Here is a 25577-nt window from a genome sequence, read left to right as displayed (position 1 = left end):
CTATTCAGTTTGGTTCATGTCTCAAGCTCTTCCTTGATCTTTATGTGCTATATTTCTCTTAGTTCACCTCAAGTCTATCTAGGGATCCATCCTTGCATTGTGTGAGCACATACTGGTCAGTTTTAGGGAATCCAGTTTTGGAGAACGTGTGTATGAGTCRCATTATGAACTTGTGCAATTGTCTTCCTGGTATCTGTGGTCATTGATTGAGTCTTATGTTATTCCCAGGCAAGATCTGGGGGTGGAAAGAAAGTGGGAGGAAGAGCAGAGAGGAGATGCTGAGGARGAACCCGCGGAAAGGACAGACCTGAACCCTCAGCCTCTGATAGCCCTGGAGCACCATGGCCTTCCTGCAGCAGCTTGTGCCAGTCATCCCAGCACCTGGAGACCCTGGCAAACCCTGGCAGTGACCTTGTGTTCAGAGCTGTGTAGAGGCTTAGTGAGACGGTCCTTGTGCTGAAGAGCTTAGAGTCTCAGAGACTGAGAGCCTTGCAGATTGCAGCAGCCAAAGTCATCCAGCACCTCCATACGTGCTGACAGGAACGTTTAGATCTGCGCTTGGGTCCTCTTCATGAAACAAGTCTGCTCTGCAGGCAGTGGTGCTGTCTCCACTAACATTGCTTTACTCCATAGGCAGGTCCACCAGATTGGGTGCATTGCCCTGTTTCCTGCATGGCCTTCACGTCCGTGCTTTAAGAATGAGCCCTGGGGGAGCTTCGTTATGGCGAGCACCATTCCCTGCTCCTAATGCCTCTGCAGTCCCGCGTCTCCCGCCGGCGCACGGGGCTCCTCCCGCAAGGATTTGCTGTAATTACAGAGGCAGCAATAGATCAGCACTAGCAACGGTTGAGTCAAAAATTTTGCAGGTATCAGCAGTTCTTCCAACCAAAAAAGCTTTTAGCTCTTGGGCAGAAAGTCAAGTGCCATTTAAACGCCTAGCCATCAAGTTTTTGAAAAAAGACAGAGAACCGGTATGTTTTCCTTTTTTTCTTTTTTCTTTTTTTTTTTTCTTTTTGGATGAAGTGCATAATAAGCTCTTAACTCAGATAAATCCTAATTGAGGAGTCAGTCAAGGCTGTTGCTAAATTASCAGAGCTGTTAGACAAATGCAGCTTCAGTGTGTCAAAATAAGCAACTCTTGAAACTCGAACAGTGAAAGAGGATTCATGTCACGCTTTTCCCCCCTTCCAAACACAGCCCTCTTGCTCCTTTAAAAGGTGACTTAGATCTATTTCTTGCAAGCATGCGGTTCCCTCACTGCTCCCGTTTCACCAAGCTCTGCCTGTCCTTGAGCTGGTATCACAGGCTCTTAAGGGGGATCTCAGGTGGCTTTGGAAAGGTGCTTCTCATGGAGGAATACCTAAGTATTGCTCCCTAATTTCAGGTCTCTGCTAGGACTCTTCCAGCTCCTAAAACCAAGGCCTTTCAAGTATGAAAGCTCTTTGGGATGCAGCATGGAAGTGTTCATCATGGCAAAGCAGCATTAAAATGGGTCAGACCTGGGGCAGGACATGTTCTGCTTCCAGAGGGCTTTACCTCAGACCTTAAAGTGACTAGAAAATGCAAAAAAAACCAAAGAAAACTACAGTTGAGTAACCAGCGGCTTATCTTGGCATAAACTGAGTATTATTTATTGGTCCTCTGCATGGCAACATACTTCTTTTCTGTTCTTTTTTAGTTCAAGATCAATGGAGAGTGGTGCACCTGGATCAATTACGATCGCTTCCAGGAGCTSGCGCAGGACTACGAAAGGAGCGGAGGAGCAAAGACTTTCACGGCAGCAGATTACGTGGCCAAAACTCCCCACTGGGCACTGTTTGGGTCTAAAGAAAGGGGGTTTGACCCCTTGGACATAAGATACCAGCGAAAGAACAAAACCAAAGACGTCTCAGGGTGCTGATGTTGCTGAGGGGTTCTCTCAATTGGCCAACGAATTTGGGTTTCCATTTGGATAATTGGATGCTGATACCGAACCAAATCACCTAAATCTCCTGTCATGTGATGTAGAAAAGGAGGGTAAAATCTTTGTTTAACCTTTCCCTCCAGTTTTTAATGCTTTTTGGATGAAAATATTTATGATGCTTTTTCCCTTGTATAAATGGTGCGTGTGAGCAATTTATCCCAACTGGCAGAGTAAGAAGGGAAGAAGTATTTGTGATCTTTGCAGTTTAGTGAGTCTGGGGCTGGGTTTGGAGAGGGAACTGTGCCTTTTATTTCTCACCTCTATTGCAAAAAGAGCGCGGCGTGTGTTTGTGCCCAGCTCTGCAGTTTAATGTTCAACAYCCATAAGGATGAGTGCGAAGGGAATTTAAATATGTAGTGCTGCCTTGATCTGTGCAGATGGAGCCACAGACGGATCTAGATCTAGAAGCCTGAGCCCTACTGAAAGTATCGTCGTACTGACAGTAACGAAGATTTATGTGTTTTCCGCACTCGTGCCAATTGCTGTTAAGACCCTTTCCCTTCTCACCCCCAATAAACTGAAGCTAGGGAAATTACAAAAGTAATAGCACCCCTAGTAATATCGTGGACAGCTTCTGATATCCGTCCAAATATTCTCCGACATTGTAGTTTTGGCAATGAGTATTTTCTGAGTAGCTTTATTTCGCTCCCCTAGCAGCCCTAAACAAAACATATTTCTTTAGAGCCACATTTGACTCCCACCGTGTGTCCTGATATGTTGGCTCACGAGGATGGGCTGTGTGAGAGCCAGTGGGAAGTTGGCCTTCGGTGCCTGGATGGTTGTGGCTTGAGTCCTTGGGCAGGCTCTCATGTGTTTATTATGCTTCCTCCAAAGGCAGTCTCCCTGTTTGGGAAGRATTCCTTCTCCATTGGATGCACTTTGTGCTCTGATCACCTCCTAGGCTGCCTCCAGGAAATAGCAGAAGGTGCTGGGAGGTGACACTTGGTTGCATCTCAAATTGAATGCCACCTGTGGTTTCCATTTTTGGTTGAGAAATAGCTGTTGTCGCCCAGTTCCTCATTCCACCTGTGCGAGCAAACCGCATCACTGCTGATTGTGATAGAGGAATTAATTGGAGGTAAATGAAAGCTGAATCCTGCCCTGGTTATTTGTTTCAAGAATCCATCGCTCTCAGAGTGCTTCTCTGCACAAGGTCAACATCTCCAGATGTTTCTGTGCAGTGACRTGTCTCCAGATGTTTCTGTCAAAGACATCAGGTTTGGCATTGCATTCTGTTGTTTGGAGGTAGGGCGTTCTTGCTGCAAAATTGGATTTAAATAAGAGGGGGGTGGCTGTTTCCTGTGGTGAGAATCAGCACTTGCACAGGGCAGCAGCCTTTGTTGTTGGTTTTATGACACATCCGTGGTGTTTAGCTGCCACTGTCCCAGCATGGGCTCTYGCTTGCAAGTTATGAATGACCAGAGTGAAAATACCAGGGGCAGATCCTCAGCTGAGAGTCCTGGGAAGGTGCCATGGGAGTCRAGCTGCACACTCAACTTCTCAATGACTGAAAGCTGGAGATGTTGCTGTTTCCTTGCTGGCTTCTTCCTGYGTCTCTGCCACAGTTTTCGCAGCCTCTGCAGCCATCCAGGAAGGAGAGGTGCTGTGAACCCTCCTCCTCTGCTTCTAGGTGAAATGGACGGTTTGGGGTGAACCTGCAATGGTTCCTACAGCCAATTCCTGGGGAAGTTGTTTATGCAATCAGAAATAAAGGACTAGAAGGATTCTAAAGGATTCTACTACCTCTTTTTTAGCAAATTGTGAATCATTGTGAAGAAACTTTCTCCGTATCACCACCACTTGTCACTTGGTAGACGCTTTTCAGCCCAATCTAGGGTCCTTCCTCTCCCACYGCTTTGCAGCAGTGTGAGCTGCCTTATAAACAGCCCTTGTGAAGAGGAACAGCTCTGGAGATGAGTCTCTAAACCACCAACCTTCACTGGTCCTTATGGGCTTTGCACTGGCCTCCGTGTCCTTGCAGAAGAGAAGGCGGGGAAAGAAGCCGTCAAGTTATGGCAAGTTTTTGCATTGTTCATAAGCACAGCACTGAAAAAGCATTTCTGGTTTCCTTACAAAGCACAAGCAAGGCTGTTGACAAGACTCACGTCTTGCCTAAATTTCTGCAGAGCGCATGTTAACCCCAGTGTGAGTGCAACAAGTGTTGGTTTAGACCAAGGTGTTTGGCATGTCCCCAGATCCATCACCTTCCCCTCAGCGGATGCCAGCTGTTTTGTGGCGAGTCTTCCTTCCAGAGCCAGATACCTCCTTCTTCCGCACACCTCTGAATTGGGGGAGATGCAGCAGTCATAAATCACTGCAGCCAGTTGCTGCTGCCTGGAAGCAAGCGCAGTCAGCGGTAGGCAGAGCGTTTACTTGCCACTCCTGCGTTGGAGGCGTTCTTGGCTTGGGCTGCGTTTCAGTGTGGACACTGTGCTGCCCTCGAAGGCTGCCATGGTAATTCTGATTCAAGAAATTCTGCTGTCCCCGTTTCATGTGTTGCTTTTCCATGAGCTGTTTGCCTAAGTTGAAATACCAACTTGTTGCCCTCTCTCGAGGGCCSTCTTGTTGCCCTCTCGATCTCTCCCTCGTCCTCCCTGCATCCCCGTGCTTCCTCCATCCCCATGATTCCTCTCCTTTCCTGGCCAGCTCTAGCCCTTGGCTCGGTGCATGGGAGCTGATTTGCTGTCAAAGCACATTTCTGGTGCCTTGTCCCTCTCGGTGTCTAACTTCTAGAAGCAATTCAGAGAAAAATTCGGACAGGATTTGGTCCCACAATTATGCTTGAATCGCCTTGTGCTTAAAGCAAGTCTTTCAACGCACATACCCCAAAGAAATCCTCTTACACAAGTAGCTTTCAACTGTACGACTTAATACAAATCACCAACTACAGCTATTTCTAGGACATGCTAAATTTGCAACCCAGCCAGCTTGAATGGGTTGTTACTGTCGATTCATCCATCTGCAGCCGTTGCGCTAGATAGCGCTTTCCGTTGCTTCCTATTTGTTGTTACACGGGAGTTTCTCTTGCGCTGGAAGTTTTTCATTTGCGAAGGAGATGTGGCTTGCCACAACAAACAGCAGCATTTCATGCCTTCCCTGGAGTTGCTTCTTTTAGATTTAAAATAGATTGTGTCTCAACCGTATGCTCGCTTGAGTTGTGGTTTACGCTTTTTCACAGGGAGGCTGTGTTATTACAGTATACACTCAATGCATTTAAGAATAAAGCGGAAGAAGGATTGATCTTTGGTTAAATCCTTTATTTTTTTGCCAGGTACTTGTAAAAGACCCTGATCAGGATACAGCTCTCTGAAGTCAAGGTTTGAGGATCAGCCCATGCTCTTTTGCAATGTTGATGTTCTGCTGCTGCTGTAAATATTTCTTAATTAGCCCGAGAAACCTATTTTTCATAGGTTTGGATCTGAACCAGAGACACCCTTAGTAAGCCTGGGTTCCTGCTGTTATTCAAGCACAGAGGTGATGTCATAGACTCCTCCTCTTCCTCACTGCAACCAGAAGGGCCCAGGAGGCTTTTGCAGGGCTGATGGTAGCTCAKGTTTTCAGGATTTTACACAAGGAACTGCTGTGATTCCCAGAAGCTACTCCTAGAAAAAAAGAAAGGGTCCTTTGTTCCAAAAAGSCAAGCTGGTGTCTTTGGAAGGTCAATCCTAAAGATAAAATGGGCAAATCTGATTTTAAGCACTTAAAGGCAAGATCTCTGAGACTCTTCTGRGAGCATTTGAGAAGACCCAGGATACGGTGGTAAGTATCAGGATCTGCTCACGCATCATTTCTGCAGACATGGCCCCATATTTCTTTGTGAAATACAGCAGCAGAAGTGAGGGATGATGGGGCTGAGGCTTTGTACCACGCAACATCGCTCCCCAGCCCTTGGGCTCCTCCGGACCTCAGGAGAGAGGTTTGGGGGGTTCTTGCCTCTCTGCCCATCTCTAGCAGCTCCAGCAGCCAAGTGTGGAGCCCAAAGCCACGGGCATCCCCCCAGGCTGTGCAGGCTCCCATTGGCGAGGGCTGGCTCAGGCAGCCAAGGGCCAGCTGGACACTAATCCTGTGGCCAGGCCGGCCGACCCCGGGCAGCTCCACACTAGGTGTCCCTCCAGCGCACAGGCCTTTATCCCGCTTTGTGGCTGCACGAGAGACTTGCTGCCATTTTGCCCTTGCGTCTTTTGAAGGGTTGCATCTCAGTTTGGAGGAGGATAATATATTGGTTTCCGAAGATCTCCAAAAGCTGAACTCTCCCCACACCGAGAGCTGTCATCCATCAGCTTTGTCCTCATCTGCCATTGCTCCCAACTCATTTGCCATGTTAAAGTTGCTGCTGTGCATGAGGAGGGAGGAGAAGTCAGCTGAGGAAAGGATGTGCCTTTCATTGCCTCGCCATGGTGAGACRAGGGAAGTGAATCCTGAGAAAGTACTTAAGAGGAAACATTGGTGTTCCCAAATTTGATCTTCCCTGGGGAAAGGAGCTCCCTGATTCCTTCCCCTCCTCCTTCCCATGAAGTCTCTCTTTCTTGCTTGGTGGGTTCTCACCCCACGTGAGGGCCAAGTGAGAGGAACTGGGAGCGCTTGCGGGAATGGGGAGGACCATCCCAGGAGCAACTGGGAGCTCCCTCCTACGGCRATGGGGTGTTTGGGAAGAGGTGGCACCTTGCGAGCCGGGGGAGTTGCAGGGCTGAGGAGAGGCCAGCTTGGGATGAAGGTCTCCTCTGTGGGACTGAGCGGGATGAACATGTCCCCTTGGCCATGGCAAGGCTGGGGAGCCAACTAGGGCCCCTCAATAGTGTCCTGCAGCCTCGTGGGGCTTGGCTTAAATCCTGCTCCCKCATCCTAACTGGGACCATGGGCCCTGGTGGCTGCTGGGCAAGGCTGCAGACAGGAAGGCCYCCCATCAGCCTGTAGGCCCCGTGGAAGCCTCATCCCACCATGTTTGCCCTCCCTAAGGAGAAGGAGGCAGCAGGGAGACGGTGGCCATGGTGGGATGACGACAGAGCCCGGGTTCTTTGGGGGGCTTTGAGAGGCAAGGACAGGCCAGAGGGGCACTGCCAAGGGCAAGGAGCTGCTTTGTTCCYAAAGCCTTTAATTTCAGGGGCGGCCGAGGCTGCAGCAGGCTCTGCAGCAGCCAAGCAGCCCGCGGGGAGCAGGGTTGTGTTTAGGCTGCCGGTTTGAAGCGTTTCCCTCGGAAGCTGGTGATCGTGGTGGCCTGGAAATGAGATCGGGCCTCTAAGGCAGGAGAGGGACCTTGTGTCAGGATGGGCCCTTGGGGGGTTACTGGCTCCTGGGGCCACAGGCGATTCAAAGCCAAGTCTCCAGCTCACCGCTCCCAACTGGACATCAGTTTGTTTCTCTACTTGCATATACTTTAAACTTTAATTTTTAAGGCATAATTTAGCTCAAGTTTATTAAAACAAGCTGTCCTTTTGAATGAGGAGAGGAAGTTTGCAAGGACRTCTCAACTTAGAAAGAAATATCTCACGGGGAAGATGAGCTGAAAGCAATCTTTCCTCGTGGCCTGTTTCTACTTTCATAAACTTGTGTTTTCACATTCTTCCAACTCTTGTTTTCAGGGCTTGCCTGTTCAAAAAGCTTGCCAGGAAATCACCAGGATGGCGAGGGCCTCCAAACCTGAAGGTCCTGTTGGCACCTTCAAGAAGAGGGACAGACCAACAACCCCATTTTTCATGTCATGCTGGAACTGGATGGCATCTTCTTGCCTSAAGCTTTCTAAGGCCAAGTAGTACTTCATAAGATTGAGCGTGACTATTCCAACCCCAAAGCCCCTTGACCAGCACTCACAACATGAGGCTTCTGCTGAGGACGGAGGTCCTGCTCCCTGCGTATGAGTTGTCCTGTAAAACAGGCCACATGGAAAAGCCGGATGGGATGGAAGATGCTGCCTCCCTCCTCGGGTAGCCTTCCCACCCACCTCTCTTATCTCCAGGATTTTTTTKGGGGATGCGATAATAACATAATCCTCACCTCTGGGGCAGCCATCTGGGAGCTTAAACTGCCACTGCCTTGCTGAATTTCATCCTCTTTGCCAGGGGCTCAGATTAGATCAGCTGTTTAAATCATCTTAGCGCTAAATACGTGTTATTTAGAAAACAGAGAAAAGGCATCAAAGACATGAATAATTAGCTGCTAAATGCTGCATTCGCATTCAGCCGATTGCCCCAGGAAATGTGAAGCTGCTTCTCAAATTATCCACTGCCCAGCAGCCCCCCGGGCTATTGATTTATTGTCGGCGGCAGCTCCTAATTTCTACTATTTCTATGGTAGATGAAGCCTTGGGGGGGAGCAGGTGAAATCGGGCTGCCGGCGCTGGAAATTTGGTGGCTCGTGTGGACCAGCTGCTGATGCGGCTTCTCCGGCACGGAGAGCCTGTCGTGAGCAGATGGAGCGAGCACTTTCTGCTCTGCCAGGGCCACCCAGGTCCTCTCTGTGGCCAATGCCTGCGGTCCTGCACCAGTGTCCGCATCACTGTTCTTGTTCTATTTTACCCCTTTCCTCCTGACTCCCTATGGCTGGCATGGAATTGGGGTGAACGATCCTGGGAGCTGACCTGTTGCTGTGTAGATGTTTCCTGCTGGAGCTGGGAAATTGCCTCTGTTTAAATCCAAAGCTATCTTGTGTTTAGGTTTTCTAGCAGTGAAAATCAGCCCYGTGTTAGCAACTTCTACATCAGTTTGAATTGTTCTTATTTCCTTTCTGTGAAGTTCATTTTTGCAGGTAGGGACATTGTTGTAYGTAGTCCTGCCGATGCTTCTTGCAGTACCTTGATTTTATCTTTTCACTGCCCCATAGTCTCCAGCTGTATCTGGGTCTGGTGTTTTGGCAGCCTGGGCATGGGTGGGCAGGGTTGCTCCGGCCTCATCGAGGCTGCAGGACTTGCCAATGTGGCTATTTCAGCCTCATTTAGGGTCAGATCCTGTAATCCTGCTCAAAACTCTCCTGGTGCAATTGCAGGGCAAGAAGATGACSATAAAACACTGCTGTCCCACCCCACAACAGCCTCTGCAGTCCATGAACACATCCCTTCCAGTTTTAGGACAGCTAGGACTGTGGTTGGGGGTTCTTTCTAAGAAAAGGCAAAATCTGCAGGAACACATTGCATAATCACAGGAAAAAAAGGAAAGAAAAAAATAAAAATAGGCACTTTATTTCATTTAGATACATGTGCTTAGCATGGGTGAAGATGCCACCAATAATTCCATGTTTATTCCCACTCTTAAATCATGTTTATGAGCAACACGATTCAAAGCAAGAAACTGATTTAATGGCAATATTTACAAATTGACTGATTGCTGTGAAGGGAGCCCTATCAGACTGTGCATTTCATCAGGCGCTCGTGGGTTCGGCTCCGCTGACAGCTGCTTGTTCAGGCTGCGCCGCTCCCCGGCGCCGGTGACATTTTCTTTAGCCGGGCTRTGCGCCTGCTTAAAGCTAATAAGTAAATATAACGCAGGAAAAAGGGGGCTTGGTTTTGGTGTGAGCCTGTGGTGGAGCTCAGTGTGCCCGTTCCCTGTCGCGCTGGTGCCGAAGCGCCCGCTGGCACAGGGAAGCCCGGTCATTCCAAGCCTGCCAGGGGTAAGGGTAGCATTTGCATGCTGTATTGTGGTTGTAGGGAAGTGGAAGGTAAAATACCACTCATTAAAAAGGTTTAAATTAAAGAGTACGGGTTGGGTTTCATCTAGGGTGGCCCCGGGAGGCCTATTTTGTGCCTGTGTCTCTGGAGGATGCTGCTGGGACGGGAGGAAGGCTCGGCACGGCGATGCTGGCAGAGGAGGAGGAAGAAGAAGGAGGAAGAAGAGGAGGAAGGAAAGAGTGAGGAAGGGGCGGCAGCGCTGCCGCCTCCGCTGCGTTTCTCTGCAGATGGCCAGTGTAAATCCTTAACCCTGCTTTGCTGGTTACAATTAGTATTTAGCTTTCTGCCCGTGAAGTGCTGCGCGTTGAAGGCTGGATTTCCTACTGGGCCATGGGCAGAGCTTATGGGGGACCGAGAGGGCTTCAAAACCCACACGGTTCCTGTGCACAGTACTTGCAAGGGAGCTTATAAATAAAAATCTCCATCGTGGCCCTCACAAGTGATGGATACCGCTTGGCAGATTTCAGCCCAACGGAAGCGTCTCAGAGGGGTTTCTGATGTGATTCGGTCTCCTCCCGCAGACCACGTGGTGGATGATATGATGATATATTAGCCACGTGTTGCCAAAACCTGTTCTCTAGGTTAATTTAGAAAAAAATAGCGGTGAACTTTCTAGTGAGACTAGGAGATTAGGGCTGCCCTGGGTCATGGCATTAGCACATTAATAATAAAATATTGTTCTTTGGTGACGGGCTTATCGCATTATACGGAAAGGTGCTCTGAGCCCTGCTCAGCTTATGTAGGTAGTGCAGGAACGCTTGCTCTCTTGCTCACCTCTAATTCTAGCTCCAAAGTCTGCTGAGAACCAAAAATTTCATTTTCTTTAAATGGGTAAATACAAACCCCGTTCAATGCCTTAGATAAACAGCAGTGAGAAAACGTCACGTAAAATGAAGTCAATACCCGGCTTCAACTCAGAACTAACTCACAGGGCAGGGAGCGGGATGGATCCAGTCTCACTCCCGTGGCTTCCTGCTCCCAGCAAACCTCCCTTTCCTCCGTAAGATGCTGCCATCCCAAGTGCCTCGGTAGGACCCTCGCTCCCCGTCTCCTGGGATGCAATGGTAATTCGTGGTAGAGGGTTGCTGTTAGCCACTGCAGTTGAGAGTTGAGCTTTGCTGTAGCAGCTCATGAGCACGAGGTGAAGAAGTGGGGAAGTGGGGTACGGATTCCCCTCCAGGGCTGCACGTGGAGGGCAGGGAGACATTCTTCAAAAGCAAATGGATTTGTATCAAAGTCGCTGAGAATTAAGCGCCAGACTGAGCCTCCTTGTTTGTGAAGGTGATGATGAATGTCTTTTGGCAGCCAAAAAATGTTGCTGGAGCAGAAAGCACCCAAGGAGCAGCTGTAACCTCTGCCTTTGGTTGTGTAACGTATGGTGAGAAGACACAGAGCTAAAATCGATATTGTTATTTACTTTGCTGTAGGCGCTGTTCGTCACTTGGAGCGTGCCGAGGTAATCGCTGTGTTTCGCTCGTGTTTTGAGCACTTGTAAAACATTGGGTGCCAAGCTGCTTGCCAAAGTAGCCTGCAACAGAAGCAACTTGTCCGTGTAATGGAGGTAGCCCCATTGGGCAAGGGGGCCTCCAGCACAGAGATGAGCCTGTCTGGGGTGAACGTGGTCAAAGTGGCCTTCACCTGCTGGAGATGGACCTGAGACAGGAGTCAAGGATGACAGTCCCTGCGTTTACCAACCCAGCCTCACAGAAAGCTAGTGGACTGAGCCCTTAGGGCCTGGTGACACCCTGACAGGAGGGGTCAGCCCTGCTGCCTGCCCCTTGGTTTCACTGGCTTCAAACCAGCTCCACCACCATCCTGGCACGCTGGCCCAAGTGCCCTGCTGGAGGCACGTGCCATCAGCATGCTCCCAGTCTCGATGGCACCAAAAATTCTCCTTTAATGCTTCCTGGGGACAGCAGATTCCCTTCTCCCTTGGGCTGCTGCTGGCCCTGAAGCCACAAAGGCTCTTCCAGCCGGAGGTTGGGTGTGGGAGCGGGTCTGGCTCCCGCTTCCTCGCCCTGCAGACAGCAGCAGCTCCTGCCTCACGCCCAGACATTTCATCATCGCAGTTATTGCTTCCTCGGGACCRCCAGGACCGGCTGCCTGCCTCATATCGTCTCCAAAGCTTCCCCCCCAGCAGCCAGATTTCCTGCTTCTCCCAAGGCCTTGCCGAGATTCCTTGTGATTTTCCTTTTTGCAGCTTACCTGCTCGGCTCATTCCCAGGCAGTGCCTGTCCACGTTTCACTGGAGTCACAGTTTAGGCCTTGCCTTTGCTTTGTCCTGGGAAGTTTCAGCAACTGGGAATGGACAGAGTGGGAGCAGAGGGTGTTTTTAATGAGCCTTTAGAYCCAAGCACTGAACACTATCTGATTTTGCAGGTGTCACCAGGGTTAACGCCTGGCTGGGGTCTCAAGTAGGTCTAAGCACCGCTCTCTTGAAGGCTTCCCTGGGGACTGGCCATACCCACTGTCAGGTTGCTAAYCCTCGGTAACGCCAGCTGTGCTGGTCTGGGTTGATTTAAGCAGGAGCAGGATTATCCACTGCTCCCACAGGGCTTGCTGGCTGTGCTGGATGCTTAATGCAGACTCCGGGGATACGTTTTCCTATAGTGGCCAGTAATATATGGAAACAGCAATTGCAGGCAAAGGGATCTGGTAGCACAGAAACAGCAGCAGGCAATTTCTGTGCAGGTGGACCCAATTTGTAGAAAGCAGTAAAGGGCTTGGGGAGGGAGGGACTCCAGCAGGCTGCTTAGGAAGGCTATAAAAGCCACCAGTCCCACACAGATGGAGATATGCTACATATGGGAATTTGAGTATTTTTGTTTTAATTTCATGGGCAGGTCTCTGCTCATTGGGCGTTTGATGTCACCGCTCACAGCAGATGCCCCTGGTGTACTGCTCAGCTCAGGTGAGACGAGCGCCGGGGATGGTGCCAGCAATACCCCGTTGTCCAGCCTGCGGTGGTGGGTTTGCCGGGGCTCTCCTGGCCATGTTTCTCCAGAACAAGAGGCAGCGCCTGGGGCTGTTTCTCCAGCAGGCCAGGCCGCCCCAGGTCTCAGCTGGAGTCGGGCCAGGAGGTGCAGCCAGAGGCGGCAGCAGGGTCTGCACACCAAACGCCAGTGACCTTGGGCAGCGGTTGCTCCGGTGCTGCACAAAGTTGACAAAATYAATGTTGTGTTTTGAAGCCAGGATCCCGTTTAGACTGACCTGCTCTGGCTTCTATCAGAGACTGAAAAATCCCTCCTCAGGGACTTCTCCTGCTGGTTCCCACCTTCTGGCTGGGTAAAGCTCCCGGCGGCTCCGACCGCTTCCCTCGCAGGGATGCGGTGCTGTGTCCGCCAGCCAGGAGCCCATGGGGATGCTGAGGAACAGCGGGTTCTTAATTTGTCAYCTCCCTTTCACCTGAGCTCTTTGTTTGTCCCCATTAACCATTGGCACAAGCAGCAGTGTGCWGGTGCTGGAGACTGAATGGGCCTTTTTGCTCCAAGGGGCAGGTTTGGTGGGAGCTGTGGGATGTGCGTTTTGCCTTCACAGGAAAGGCAAAATATATATGCATTACTATATGAAGGTGTTACTAGATTTCAAGCCCTTGTTCCGTCGCACTCCCCCAGCTCCGGCGCTGTTCCGTGTGGTCCTGCTGGTCCTCCCTCTTCCCAACCCAGGTGCTCACACTCTGAAGCCTGTCCTCGTCTTCATGGGCTTCCATCGCGTTGGTGTTTCCTGGTGGTTAACAGTGACCCTGGAGGTAGCCATGAGGGGGCAGGGAGAGGCTGACAGAAGGGACAGCCATGGAGGTTTCCAAATATCCTCTAGGATATTTGGAGCTGCCTGCCAAGATGGGGCTAGGAGGGCATAACGGGCATTTTTGGAGGGATTCATAAGTCCGTAGGCCTGGAGCAGATCTTTTTGGAGGGATAGACTCCATATGGGATGCCTCTTTATGGAGGGGCCTTGTCAATGGCAGCGGAGCCTTCTCACCACCTTCACCTTCCACAACAGCCTTAACTGCASAATGGGCCATTGGGAGGGCTCTTGGGCCAAGGTTTCCCACCGGAACTGGCCCATCCAACCAGTTGTACCCTCATCAGATACAGGTTAAACCACTGTTCAGTTCTCAGATTTGACACAGGAAAGCTGATGCGAGCCAAATTGCCTGTTTTTGAAAAACCTGCTCTGATTTTGGGATCTGGCAACATTACAGTACTGGCAATTCCTTCAGTGCAAAATAAGACGAAATTGCCAATATTTATACTAAAAGCTTGAGTTTTAGACAATAATTTGTARTGAACATTTCTTTTCTGACTTCACTCTGGGCAGCCTGTCTCAGGTATTTATTTCCTTGCTCTTACTGTAATAACCAAGTACATCAAAATGCTAATTGCTCATAATTGCGATCCCGCAAAGCTTCAGTGAAGAACAGACGAGCTCTGCACAGCCAGCTGTATCTTTATGAAGTGGTCTCGGATGGGTTTTCTAAAATTGGTTTACTTTTTTTTTTTTTTTTTTAAGTTACTTTTATAGTCAGTCTATTTAGCATGAGGAAAAGTCAACAGGCTTTTTGTTGACATTCGTAGCTATTCCCAGCATCCAGTCCAATCTGTTCATTTGCAGAGGTGGTTTTAAAGGTGGCAAAATAAACAAAACAAGTCAGGGACTGAAGAGTGATGGGGCAGAGGCTTCACCAGTTGCAACTGGGCCTTAATTTAGGCATTTAGGTGAAGGGGTTTGCCCAGTGGGCCTGTGGCGTGGGGAGCCCTGTGCCTTCCCCTGGAGATAGTGCTCGATGGAGCAATAGATACTGCTCCCTTCTGCAATTTTCCCTCTTTGCCATTTTCTCTCTCCTCTCCTTCCAAGATGGAGCTGAGAACAAGGGGAACATTCCCACCCTTTTGAACAACAGCTGTGAAGCTCTGAGCTCTTCAAAGGCCTCATTTGATGTCTGCTTTAGAAGATGCAGAGCTGTTTTTTTTTTTTTTTTTTCCCTTTTTGCTTCATGTCTCGTTGAGGCCGTGGGGTGGGATGTTGTTAGTGCAGAGCCGTGGTGATTTCCACCCCGGAAGCATTGCCTAGTGACTTCGTTATTAACCCGAACAAAGCAACAGGAGCCTGGCACCACATCTTGGTTTGCCCAGGCAGATGAGCTTCCTAAATGAGTCAAGTGCTCCGAAACGCTGCCTCTGTGTGAGCTGTCCCTGCAGCAAGGGGCTCCGAGCGCCCTCCAGGCGCCTCTCCTTGGAGGGCGGCAAGGAGAAGGTGCCCGGGCACTTGCCACCATTCCTGCTCCATCTGCCCACGTGCTGCTGTCTCCATGGCCTTCCCACCATGCTCTGACGTGGTGGCTTTGCTGCGAGAGCAGGGAAGTGATTTTTGCAGAAAGCGACGGCTYGAGGACAACTAGCACAGCGGGCACCTCCGGGAGGCTCCGTGGCCCGGGGGCCGTCTGCGAATTCCTTCGGCCGCCCTGCTCCACGGAGCAGATGCAAATTGGTCCCGATGCTTCGCTGTCCCTGGCCCGGGTCAAGCACTGGGGTGTCACCGTGTGCGGGCTCACGAGTTCCCGTGCGCTCCTTCCTGCGTTCGGATGCGTAATGGCCCACGAAGTCAATGTTTTCATTATCATTAAAAAGGAATCACACAGTAACTTGTAACTTGCATGCAAATATCGCTATTTATATCACTGTTTATGGTCTCCTAGCTCTATAAAAGGCTGCTACCAGCCCTGTAAGCATTTTTTCTTGCTCTATAAAGATTTTGTAGGCTGAAATTCTAAATTTTAACTGATGGGTGATGTTCCCCTTCTGTAGGAGCCCTGGCAGCAGTGAGCTGGCTGTCACACTAAACATATTCCCGTTGAATATTTAATATTCAATATAATCTGCTCCYTTTGCACTAGTCTGCCTGCACTGAAATCCCATTAAATGCAAGTAGTGCTGTGTAAACTTGGAAAGACGCATAGCAAACGTGCAGATTCAGCAACAGAAAATGCTGAGACTCATATGGTCTAGATATTTTACAGCACTTTATAGTAATTAATGTTTTCTAGCGTGCCTGCAGATCTGACAGTGTTGCTTTGGTAATGGTGGGGATTGTTTTGCTTCGGCTTGTTACGTATCCTCCATCTCAAGGCTTCAAAGCGCTCTGTTGCCACCAGTGCAATGGGCTCCCCGGGTGCGCTGCGCCGGGCGGGCTCCGCTCTTSGTGTTGCTCAGATTTCTCCGTGCCTCGAGGGCCAGTGATCAAAGCTTCCCTGTGCGTCACGTTGCACCGGAGCTGCTCCTTCCCCCACCGCCAGCTCTGGCGTTGGCCGACGCGGGAGATGGAGGCGTTGCAGAGGTGGCAGGGRCAGGGCTGAGGTTATGCTGTGGATGTCTGCGCTGTCTCCGTCCTTGGTGGSTTTTAAGGCCCTACTGGATGAAGCCCTGAGCAATCTCAGTGGTCTTGTTGGAGTTGATGACCTTGAAGGTTTGACTGACCTTCAAGTCTGAAGGTCTTTACTGACCTTTACTGACCATAGAACCTTAAGGTTCTATGGTGTTTCCACCATAGTGGTTCTATGATCTGGTCTTACCTTGGCCATCGTTTGAGCAAGGGGGTGGACTAGAGCCCCGCTTTGGTCCCTGCCAACCCCCTGAATCCTGTGGATGTTTCATTGGAGGCACTGCCACACACAGAGGTGCTGAGAGGGGCCTGGCTCTGTGAGAGGCACGGCGGTGTGGGCAGGGAAAGCTGCAGGGTGGGAAGAGCTGGGCTTTGCCATGGGTTCATCAGGAGCAAACATCTCCCTGGTGCTGAGCCCACTGGCAAGCCAAGGCTGATGTAGCTCCGAGGCTGATGTAGCTCCTTGCCAGACCCAATGGTAAGAGGAGGCATCACGGGGCTGTCCTGTGTCCACCTTCTGCAGGGAAGGAAAACACTGCATTCTGTAGCCACCCAAGAGACACCTATTTTCCTTAGTATTGTGTTTGCTTTTGTGAACAACATGGTTGCTTTTATTTATTTATTTTACAGGGAGAGAACATGTTGGATTTTTTTTCTTAAAGACCTTTAAATTCTTATCAAACATCAAACTTTTCCCAAGGTTTTCTCTCTTTAATCAGCAAATATCATCCAATTATACAAAGATAAAGTAATTATGTCTCCCTCAGCAAACACATTTCCCTTTCTTTCCCGAAGGGGAGGAGAGGTCTTCCTTCAGGATTATGTGATTAAATAAAGGTTTAAAGAAGAAGTCTTGCTTTGTTACTTAAAGAGCTTAATCCAAAATCCTCTCAGAAGTGAATTGCATGTTGAAAATGCTGAGTAAGGGAAGTGCAAGCTCATCGCCTGCCCTGGCTGGTGTCAGACGAGTCCTGCTCCGTTTGGGCACTAGGTGGGATATAGAAGATGTGGCTTCACGTATCATGGGCAGTCCTAGCATGACTCTGGGGAAGGAGGTAGGGATAACCATAAAATCTCAGTCAAAGCTGAGATCTCTATCAATCAATTGGGCTGTCAATCTCTGAAAGATGAAGCAAGTGAATGGTCAGGTGAGAGGATGAAGAAGGTTGCCCAAGAATGGGCAGACCTTCTCCTGAGAGACCCTCCRCTCCTGTTCATCAGTGGAGGCTGTATCTCTGCTGCTGTATTTTGGTGCTGCAGACAGGCCTGTTCTCCATACATCTGGACCTTTTCCAATCCTTTTTTTTTCCCTTTCTCCTGGTTTGCAGGACACATGGCTTTCTATGGGTTCCCACCACAATGCAGTGACATGTCTGAGAGGGTGTTGCAGATGGTTGTGGTATCTCTGGGCCAAAGTATAAACCCAGTGGGAAGCTGGTTCTTATCCACCCTGTTCCCTATTTCTTTGCCCAGGTGGGAATGATCCTGCTGGATGATGGGTTCCTGAGATCTGCTGCAAAAGAAGATCGTTGTTCCACAGCAAAGTGTGGTGCCGTGCATGAGACCCAGAGCTCTGCTGCATCTGCTTTTTGATGCTGTCTGGCCCTGGGTGCTCAGAAGTCTAGACCTTTGCCTTTCCAGGATGTTGTACCTCCATGGTCTTCTCTCACTCCTAGACCTGTCCTGAGCTGCCTTTATTATCATGACTGAGATGTCATTATGTAGAGATGGGAGACAGCATTGTCTTCAGGGAGCGGTGGGTTTGGCTTTGAAACCCAAACCAAGAGGTGACTCAGTCCTGGATCCCGCTGCATTAAGGGCCAGTCTCTATATTTGAGAGGGCTGACAACTGTAGTGGCAAACCCCCTTCAGAAGCTCCTCCTAGAGGCGCAGGACCCAGACCCCCTCTCGAGCCGCAGTGCTGAGTTTGAGGCCTCTCCAACGCCCGTCCYGGGAAGGGGAGGCAGCCCCAAGCTGCCTGTTTGCTCAGGACGGTTGCAGCGGTGCCACGTGCGAGGGCGGCTGGATGGGGCCCTCCGGCGCGCGGGCACCGTCTGCGAACACGGCGACCCGCGGCACCGGCAGCACGGAGGTGCTCCAGCCACCTGGAGCCCGGGGAACCGCTCCAGCCGGAGCGGGTGGCTCCACAGGGCTCTGCAAACCCTCTGAGATGGGGCTTGCCGCCGCCGCGAGGAGCAGAACATGCCTCAGGAACCCGGCAGTGCTGCTCGCCACAACGCTGCCACCGTCTTGAACCCGCGTGGCTGAAGCAACAGTGTTGGCGGAASGGACCGGGATGATTATTTCTTTCAATACAGGTAAAACAGGCAAGGGTCTGGAAAGCTGTTGCACTTTCTCCTCAGCACGCAGCTTGCAGCACTCTGCATATAAAATTTTATGTGCCTTTATGGCCTGAGAGCTGAAATTGCAGAACACCTGCTGCTCCCAGACACTTGGCAGGTGCTGGCACCTCGGCAAATAAGTCCCGGAGTGGTACAAGGGCAAGGAGCCGATTGGAAGGAGGTGGAAGCTTCTCTTTATCTTGCTGTTTCCCCAGCAAGAGGCTCCCTCTCCCGCTGCAAGCTCTCCTAACAGTGGTCAATAAGGTGGTAATACCTCTGGTGGAGCTGATACCACGCCAGAAGGATCAGGGATTTTCCAGCAAATCTTCACCACAGTTTCAAACTGTTATCGCCTTGTCACCAGGACTGCCAGGTTAGTGCTGCACCCTTTGGTTTCTTCTGGCCACTCCATCTGGCCAACAGAAACTGCAAAGCGGGGCCTTATCCCTCTGCTGTGCAGGGGYTGGGGTCTGGTCGTTACAACTGCGTGGATATTTCCAGGGCTCGGTGTGTGGAGGTTGATCTGCTTCTCCCCGTGGCTCCTCTGCAAAGGTGGAGCTCTCCGTGAGATCACAAGCAGCCGCAGYGATGTGCGAGCGGTCTGAGCGTGAGCAGAGGCAAGGCAGGGGCAGAAAATGGGCTGGAACAAGGTACACATCTCCCAGCAACCTGGGTTAAAAGTAGATAGCGATCTGGGGAAAATGATGCATGAGATGAGAAGCCCCAGGGCAAAGTGAAAAGGAAAGAAAGAGATGCATAAATTGCAAAAATATATTAGACAAGAGGAAAAGCCATAGCAGCAGGGATGTTTKTTAACCAGATATCTTTCGTGTTGCCCACAAAACTAAAATAAAAACCTTGTGGTAAGAATTAGAGAGCCTAAGGGGCCACRGAGGCGGGGAATGGTCCTCCCTGTAATGTGCAGGTGTTTCTCATACCCRGCAGTGAGTGACAGCTCCGAGCACAGCACAGGACTGGGCTGCCTGGCAGGAGCCCGTCTGGGGCTGCCCCTGCACCCGGGAGGTGCCAGGCCTGCCCTGGCCCTGCCAGCAACACACRGCCCCAATGGAAGCGGTATTTGTGCTGCGAGGGTGGGAAAGGAGAGAGAAAGGGAAGGGAGAGAGAAAGAAAAGGGAGTCATGAGTCCAAGGCTACCAAGAGAACGTTTTTTTGTGAAGATGTGTTTGATCTCAGCAGTAAGGGTGTAAATACAGATATGTGTGTGTATGGTACAGAATATGATGTGGAAGAAGGTGTTTGGAGAGGGCTCCCAAAGTCACCTCTCTTCAAAGATCATGATCAGGCAAATGGATCCTTCCAGCCAAAGCAGGACTGCCGGGCAGAGCCAAGAGCCAGTTCCTGGGGAAGAGAGAGGGGCAGAGCTGGGAAGGAGGTAAGAAGGGAGCAGGGATGGGGCAGCGCAGCAGCCACCACCTGCACACAAGGCCCATTTAGCTCCAGAGCTATGGGGTGATGGAGCAGACCTAGACAGAGCRGAGCTGGAGAGATGGTGAGAGGAGGCCTTGGCCATGGATGGATCAACGGGATTTTGGTGCCAGGGAGGAAGACAGAAACTGAGGAGGGAAGCTGACCCACCAGAGGACACCAAAAGGCTCCTTAGAGAGATTTTTGTGCCTGGAGGCCTTGCTGTAAAGGTGATGTACAACACAAACAAAACCAAGGATAACCTCATTGTGAATGGCCTCTTTATTATGGTACAGGAGTTATTCTCTCAAGACAGACCTCTGCATTCCTGCATCTGCAGGTCACCAGACAAGGATCCCTTGTTCACATGTTTGCGGTCTCCAAAGGGTTAAAGCAGCTCCTGCAGCATTGCCTGCAAACGCAGTGCACGGCCAACTCGCACCACCCTGGCTTGCACGAGCATGGATGTCCCCAGCGGGTTAAAGCTGAGGGAAGGGTTTCAAACAAGTATTTCCATGAAGCTTAAAAAAGCCTTGGATTGGATTAGTCCAGCTGACTTTAGGTAGTCTAATGGCCACCGTTTTATTCTGCTTATGTGAAACCTTTAATATTAAACCATGCTTTGAGAGAAAGGTCTCTGCTCCGACGACAATGGGTAAATGGAGCATTGAGAAAACAGCTGCAGTAATCTTGTGCCTATGCGAGGCTTTCTGCTTCATTCCTGATCACCCTTTTGAGCTTTTTTGAACTCCCTGCACTAGAGGTGACTTAATTCCTCCCAGTAGATGGATGGTACAGTCATTGCCATCAAAACAGGAGGGGACCCTAAACTTGGAGATGTGCTCCAGATGTAAAGCGGTGTATGCATCTGCCATAGGGTTTCCACAGTGAGAGTATGGGAATAGTTTTGAATTTGGCCTCTTTCCTAACCAAATCTTCACCAGCCTTGGTTTAGTGAGTGAGGAGGGCTAGCCTCTCTGCAGCTCTCTTCTGCCAGGCAAACAGCTTCTCTTTTTTTCTCTGGCTTCTTGGTCTTGTTTCTGGATGTGAAGTGTGGGCAGTAAAGAAAGTTTTGGGGCATTTCTCTGGATGGAGTTGTGTGAGGTTTTTATACTCCTGGCACTGGAGAGAGTGTTTGCATTCAAGAAAAAAAATTATCTAAAGATGCCTCAGATGAATTTTGGCCTGCTGGATTAATATTAGTCACACTTCTCCACGACCTGTCTTTTCTTGGTTGTAAATATTAACGATATGTATTAAGTGACATTAAGAGACTAAATAATTAAGTAGTTCTTCAGCAGTCTTCTGTAGAGAATGACTGTGGTATAATACGTTCTTATGCTTATTTTGGAGATGCTGACTGACTTCACTGAGCAGCTCGACAGTGTCCATGCAGAAGGGTTTGCTCCTGCTGCCTTTGCAGAACAGGTGAGCTCTGGTGGTTTTGTTGAGCATGAGTCTGAGATASCAGCTCAGCAGTTCCAGAGAAGTAAATACAGCATGTTCTGCAAAAGATAATGAAGAGAAAGTTAAGCTCTCCATGAAGACCCAGGTCCAAAAGGCAGGCAGGCTGCACTCATAACATGTCCAGAGCATCACCTTCTGGACGAGCTCTGCTTATTGATTAGAAGTGCAAAACCTCTGGAGATAATGTTCATTATTCCTTTGACGTTGCTTTTGCAATGTTCTCAAGGCCCCAATATTGCAGAGTCTTTGAAGCTGTGTATTAGCTGGTTAAGTAGCACTTCAGTTAATGTTATAGGAAAATACCGCTGGAAAAAAACATACAGCTACAGAAAAAAAGAATGGTGAGAAAACAAAATTGATTTGTTTATAACTTGTAATCCTGATGGAAGGAGTCCCACTTAATCCCTGCACTCAGTTCTTATCCCTACAATTCAGCAAATGCCAGCAGTTTGGGAAAGTTTCCATTTTTCTGTATCTCTGCAGTTCAGAACAAAAGTGTTTTCAGATTGGTCTCCCTTTGCTTTTATGTGGAAAAACATATAAAACCAGAGAGGTCAGATTTTCAAGAGCACGTAGTGCACATACTGCGTGGCCAATGTGGCTCGTGCACATCTGGCTGTGAGCCTCGCGTTGGAGGCTGTTGGATGTTGTGGAAGGACTGAGGCCTGCTTGGACACCTGCTTGGGAGTTCTCCAAGACCTGCTCCTGTGTGAGTCCTGCCCATTACTCACATGGCCCAATAGACAAAATYACTATAGACCTTCACAGCACAGGCCTCAGGGTTTTGTGCGCAAAGACTGTTTGCAAATTCTGATAAACCACCCAGTTTTAGAAAGGACCTGACCTGTGGGAAACCAAGGTAGCTAAGTGAGTAATCCTCCAAAGTCTGTGTTTTGATGCACGCACAGTGATGGAGTCAATGACCCAAGATGTACCTAGAGGTCCCAAGGTCCAGAAACTAACTTTGTRGAGTCCCCTGCTTTGCCATTAGACCAGCTGACATGGAAGAGCTGAACTGATAACCCCAGATTGACCTGTCCCTCAACATCATACCAATAAGCTTAGAAAAACCTTAGCTGATGACCTGACAGTGATGAGTTTGCTGAAATCCAACAAAACTGAGAGAAAAACTCTGATACAGTCTGAGATTACAAAAATAAAGTTTTTCTAATAGTGATGGAGGAATTCTGCTAGCACTGTTGCGAACATCCCATGCTGAATAGCTAGACCTCACCATGCAAGGATGCATTTCCAATTGGAGACTAGGATTTAGGATCTGCTTAAACTGTACTCTCATCTCCTGTCAAACACAGCCCTGTACACATCAAATTGAACATTCATTCAAAAGCGAGAGAGAAACTGAATCTTTCCTGCTTTGGAAGATACCATCATCTTAGTTTTCCTGCTTGATTTGACTGTGAACTTAAAAATGCGCATTGCCAAACCATAATTAAAATACTGCTCTCCTCTTCCAGGTATAACCAAATGGGATCATTGGCCCTGCACTTCATGAGGTCTAGAGGAGCCACCTGAACCTCCCGGAAGAAGCAAGACCACCTCCTTCYGCTATCCCTCAACAACCCACTGGCTCTGTAAGCAAGCGAGGTGCAGTGCTGCTGTGAGGTTGCCTAAAGGGAAACCTTAGAACTGAACTGAACCCTTTCAGCCCTATGCAGAGGAGTGTAGAACAGGTCAGGAAAAAATATTGGGAAGAAAAAAAAAAAAAAAAAAGAGAGAGAGAGAGAAGGACTTCCACCCCTTTTACTTCTCACAGATGCCCTTTACAGGGTAGCTCATTATGCTTCATCAGCACCACTGGTGATGTGGTGGCAGAGGGAGAGAAGATAACAGGTAAGTCAGTGTCCTTGGGAAATGATGTCGTACACCTGCACTCGTTTCTGATTTCTTATGGCAGTTGTTAAATATTAAAAAATATTACCCTGAAATACAGACCACAGTGATTGCTGCTGCTTGGAAACAGAAGGGGGAGAACAAATCCCTCAGGAGAGCAAGAAATTGCTCTGCATGATCCTTAAAATACCATGTGGCCCTCTTCTTCCATCAGTTGAAGTGCCTCCTTATTACTAGTAAAGAGATTAGTGGGAAAGGCASTAATTCTTAGGAGTGGCGTTCACTTAAAAAGAACGAATTTTGCTGTCTCCACCCTAGGACATGCACAACTCTTGGTCAGTACTTCACTTATGTTCTTTTTTGTTACCTTTGTCTATAGACTCATTGTACCTCTAATTGCTGCAAATTCATTTTTCCTTAGGCAAGACAAGTCCCAGCCGTTTAGTCCATCATTGCTGCTGCACATGTTTCTCTTTTCCTGGGAYATCAGGACATTGTTTGGAGGTTGGTGCAGCTGGGGTCTGTCCGGATCATTTGATCTGTATAGAATAAAAACCAGAAGCAACGTAAAGGTCCACAGTGACCTTTCTTCTATGGGTGTGGATGTCAGCACTGCTTGGGTTGTCATTACGGAGCCTGCAGCAGGTCTGTGGCACGTGCTCAGGCTGCAGAGATGGACCTTGTTGGCACTGGCTGAGCCGCTGTTTCAGGAGGCTCAAGGGGAAAGCTTCCCTCCAGCCCATGATTTAATGAGCAAAATCTGGAGGCAGAGGTGGAAAATCACTGTGGTCCCTGCGCACTGACAGGAACCCAGCTCGTGTCAAAATGCAGAAAATGGACTAAAGGCACTGGTAGGTAAGCTCATGTCAAATCCTGTCTCGACCCTTAAGGAAGGATGGCCTGAGGATGTTGAACCAATACTGGTTCYATCAGCAGATGCTCAAATTGGATATCTTTTGTGAAAGTGTGGAGGAGCGGGGTATGGGCCTACAGCAATCCTTCTAGGTGTTCTCCCAGTTTTCAAAAAATGTTTAGCTCTGAAACCTTCTGAAGCAGACAGGTTTTCCATGAGTACATGCAGTGCAGGGAGATGCATTTCTCTTTCACGAATTTGGGGTTAGCAGCACTGATGAGCATCATAGCTGAATTTCTTCCACCGTTCTTTAGCGTGAGCTTTCGTTATTCCCATTGCTGCCCAGGGCCTTTTTGCACCAAACACTCTGCCTTGTCAGATATCTGGACCTTGGCCTGGTGCACACCTGAGCAGCTTAGTCTTGACATTTGTCTTCATGTAGAGGGAAGGAGTTGAGAGAAGTAGTTCTAGAGGTGCACACAGGCGCTGGTGCTGCTGTTTCCTTGCCTTTGACCCCACTGTCCTGGTCTTTCTACTCCCGTTCTTCCCAGATTGTATCCAGATAAAATTGTTTTTTTGCTGTTTACTTCAAAGCTCACGAAAACTCTAGTGTTTTGGAGGGTCTCCTAAATCGATACACCTAATCTTTCTTTATATGGAAACCTTCCAGTTCTACAACGCTGAAAGTCATTGTTGGATTATAGTGTTTCCTTGTGCATTATGTGTTTTCACTTATTACTTCAATTATTTTGCCTTCCTCTGCAATTTGCTTTCATATTTTATTCTGTAATGGTCCTGCTGAGCCTAAGGATCTTTTCAGCTCTAATAATAATTGTAGTAGCAATAATATAAATCTTCTTGGAGCTACCTGCTTGCATTTGGTTACTTTCTTTGCATTCCTAATAACAGAGCTACATAGGATCCAATAGGGTGTTTTGACATCTTTTTCTTTCACCTCTCAAAGGAGAATTGCCAGGTTTGCTCTTTCCCAAACACATGGCAACTGAGGTAATTCAGTATATCATCAATGGCTATCAAGTATTATCAGCCTGTTTACAAGTTGTAGAGGCTCGCGTTTGTATAGTGATATATCATATCCTAAAGATTTGGTGTAAAAGGTGATTGTTCTAAGAACCCAGAATGTCACATTCATTCCTTTAAGGGACCATTATTTATGTTGTGTCAGTATTATTTAGATTTGAATTACCTTAATCATAATAGAAGTCTATAGGGACTGTATAATACCTTGAATCATCTCTGACCATGGCCATTGACAACTTTAATGTGGAAGAATGGCAAAGAATTGGAGAAAATGGGTCATTAGTTGTACTGCTTTTGTAGATGGCAAACTGACACATGAGTTTTCTCAGACTTGTCCAGGTTTGCACATGAAATTGTGGCTAAGGCATGAATGCCGTTCCCCAAGTAGTAGTTTAGGGCTGTGTCCACATCTCTTCTACTTGTAWTGAGATTTATATATTTCAACTATTATGCCCTAAAGGGGAGGCAAAGAAATATTCTTAAAATCTGTAGATGAGAGAGAAGGGAGAGGGGTTGGGTTGTCTGAGGAGCTCAGTGCCTGAKGGACAGCAGACATTGCTCCTTCCAGAAGTTGTGGCTCTGTGACCATGAGCTGAA

At 48.9% G+C, this 25577-nt stretch overlaps 1 protein-coding gene across 1 annotated transcript in view; it reads left to right on the top strand.

Annotated features, from left to right (window-relative positions):
• TYW1 (tRNA-yW synthesizing protein 1 homolog) overlaps positions 1–2141 on the top strand; it is a 91495-nt gene extending 89354 nt beyond the window's left edge. Inside the window, exon 16 of the mRNA XM_026050213.1 lies at positions 1679–2141. Coding sequence (XP_025905998.1) covers positions 1679–1900 — 222 coding nt within the window. The 3' untranslated portion in view covers positions 1901–2141. The remainder of the gene's footprint in view (positions 1–1678) is intronic.
• Positions 2142–25577: the final 23436 nt, after the last annotated feature.

Source organism: Nothoprocta perdicaria, unplaced genomic scaffold (assembly GCF_003342845.1).
Source record: "Nothoprocta perdicaria isolate Ctin4 unplaced genomic scaffold, notPer1 scaffold_66, whole genome shotgun sequence".
NCBI classification, from domain to species: domain Eukaryota; kingdom Metazoa; phylum Chordata; class Aves; order Tinamiformes; family Tinamidae; genus Nothoprocta; species Nothoprocta perdicaria.
The sequence above is the reverse complement of the archived record's forward strand: the minus strand, read 5'-3'. Positions and strand labels throughout refer to the sequence as shown.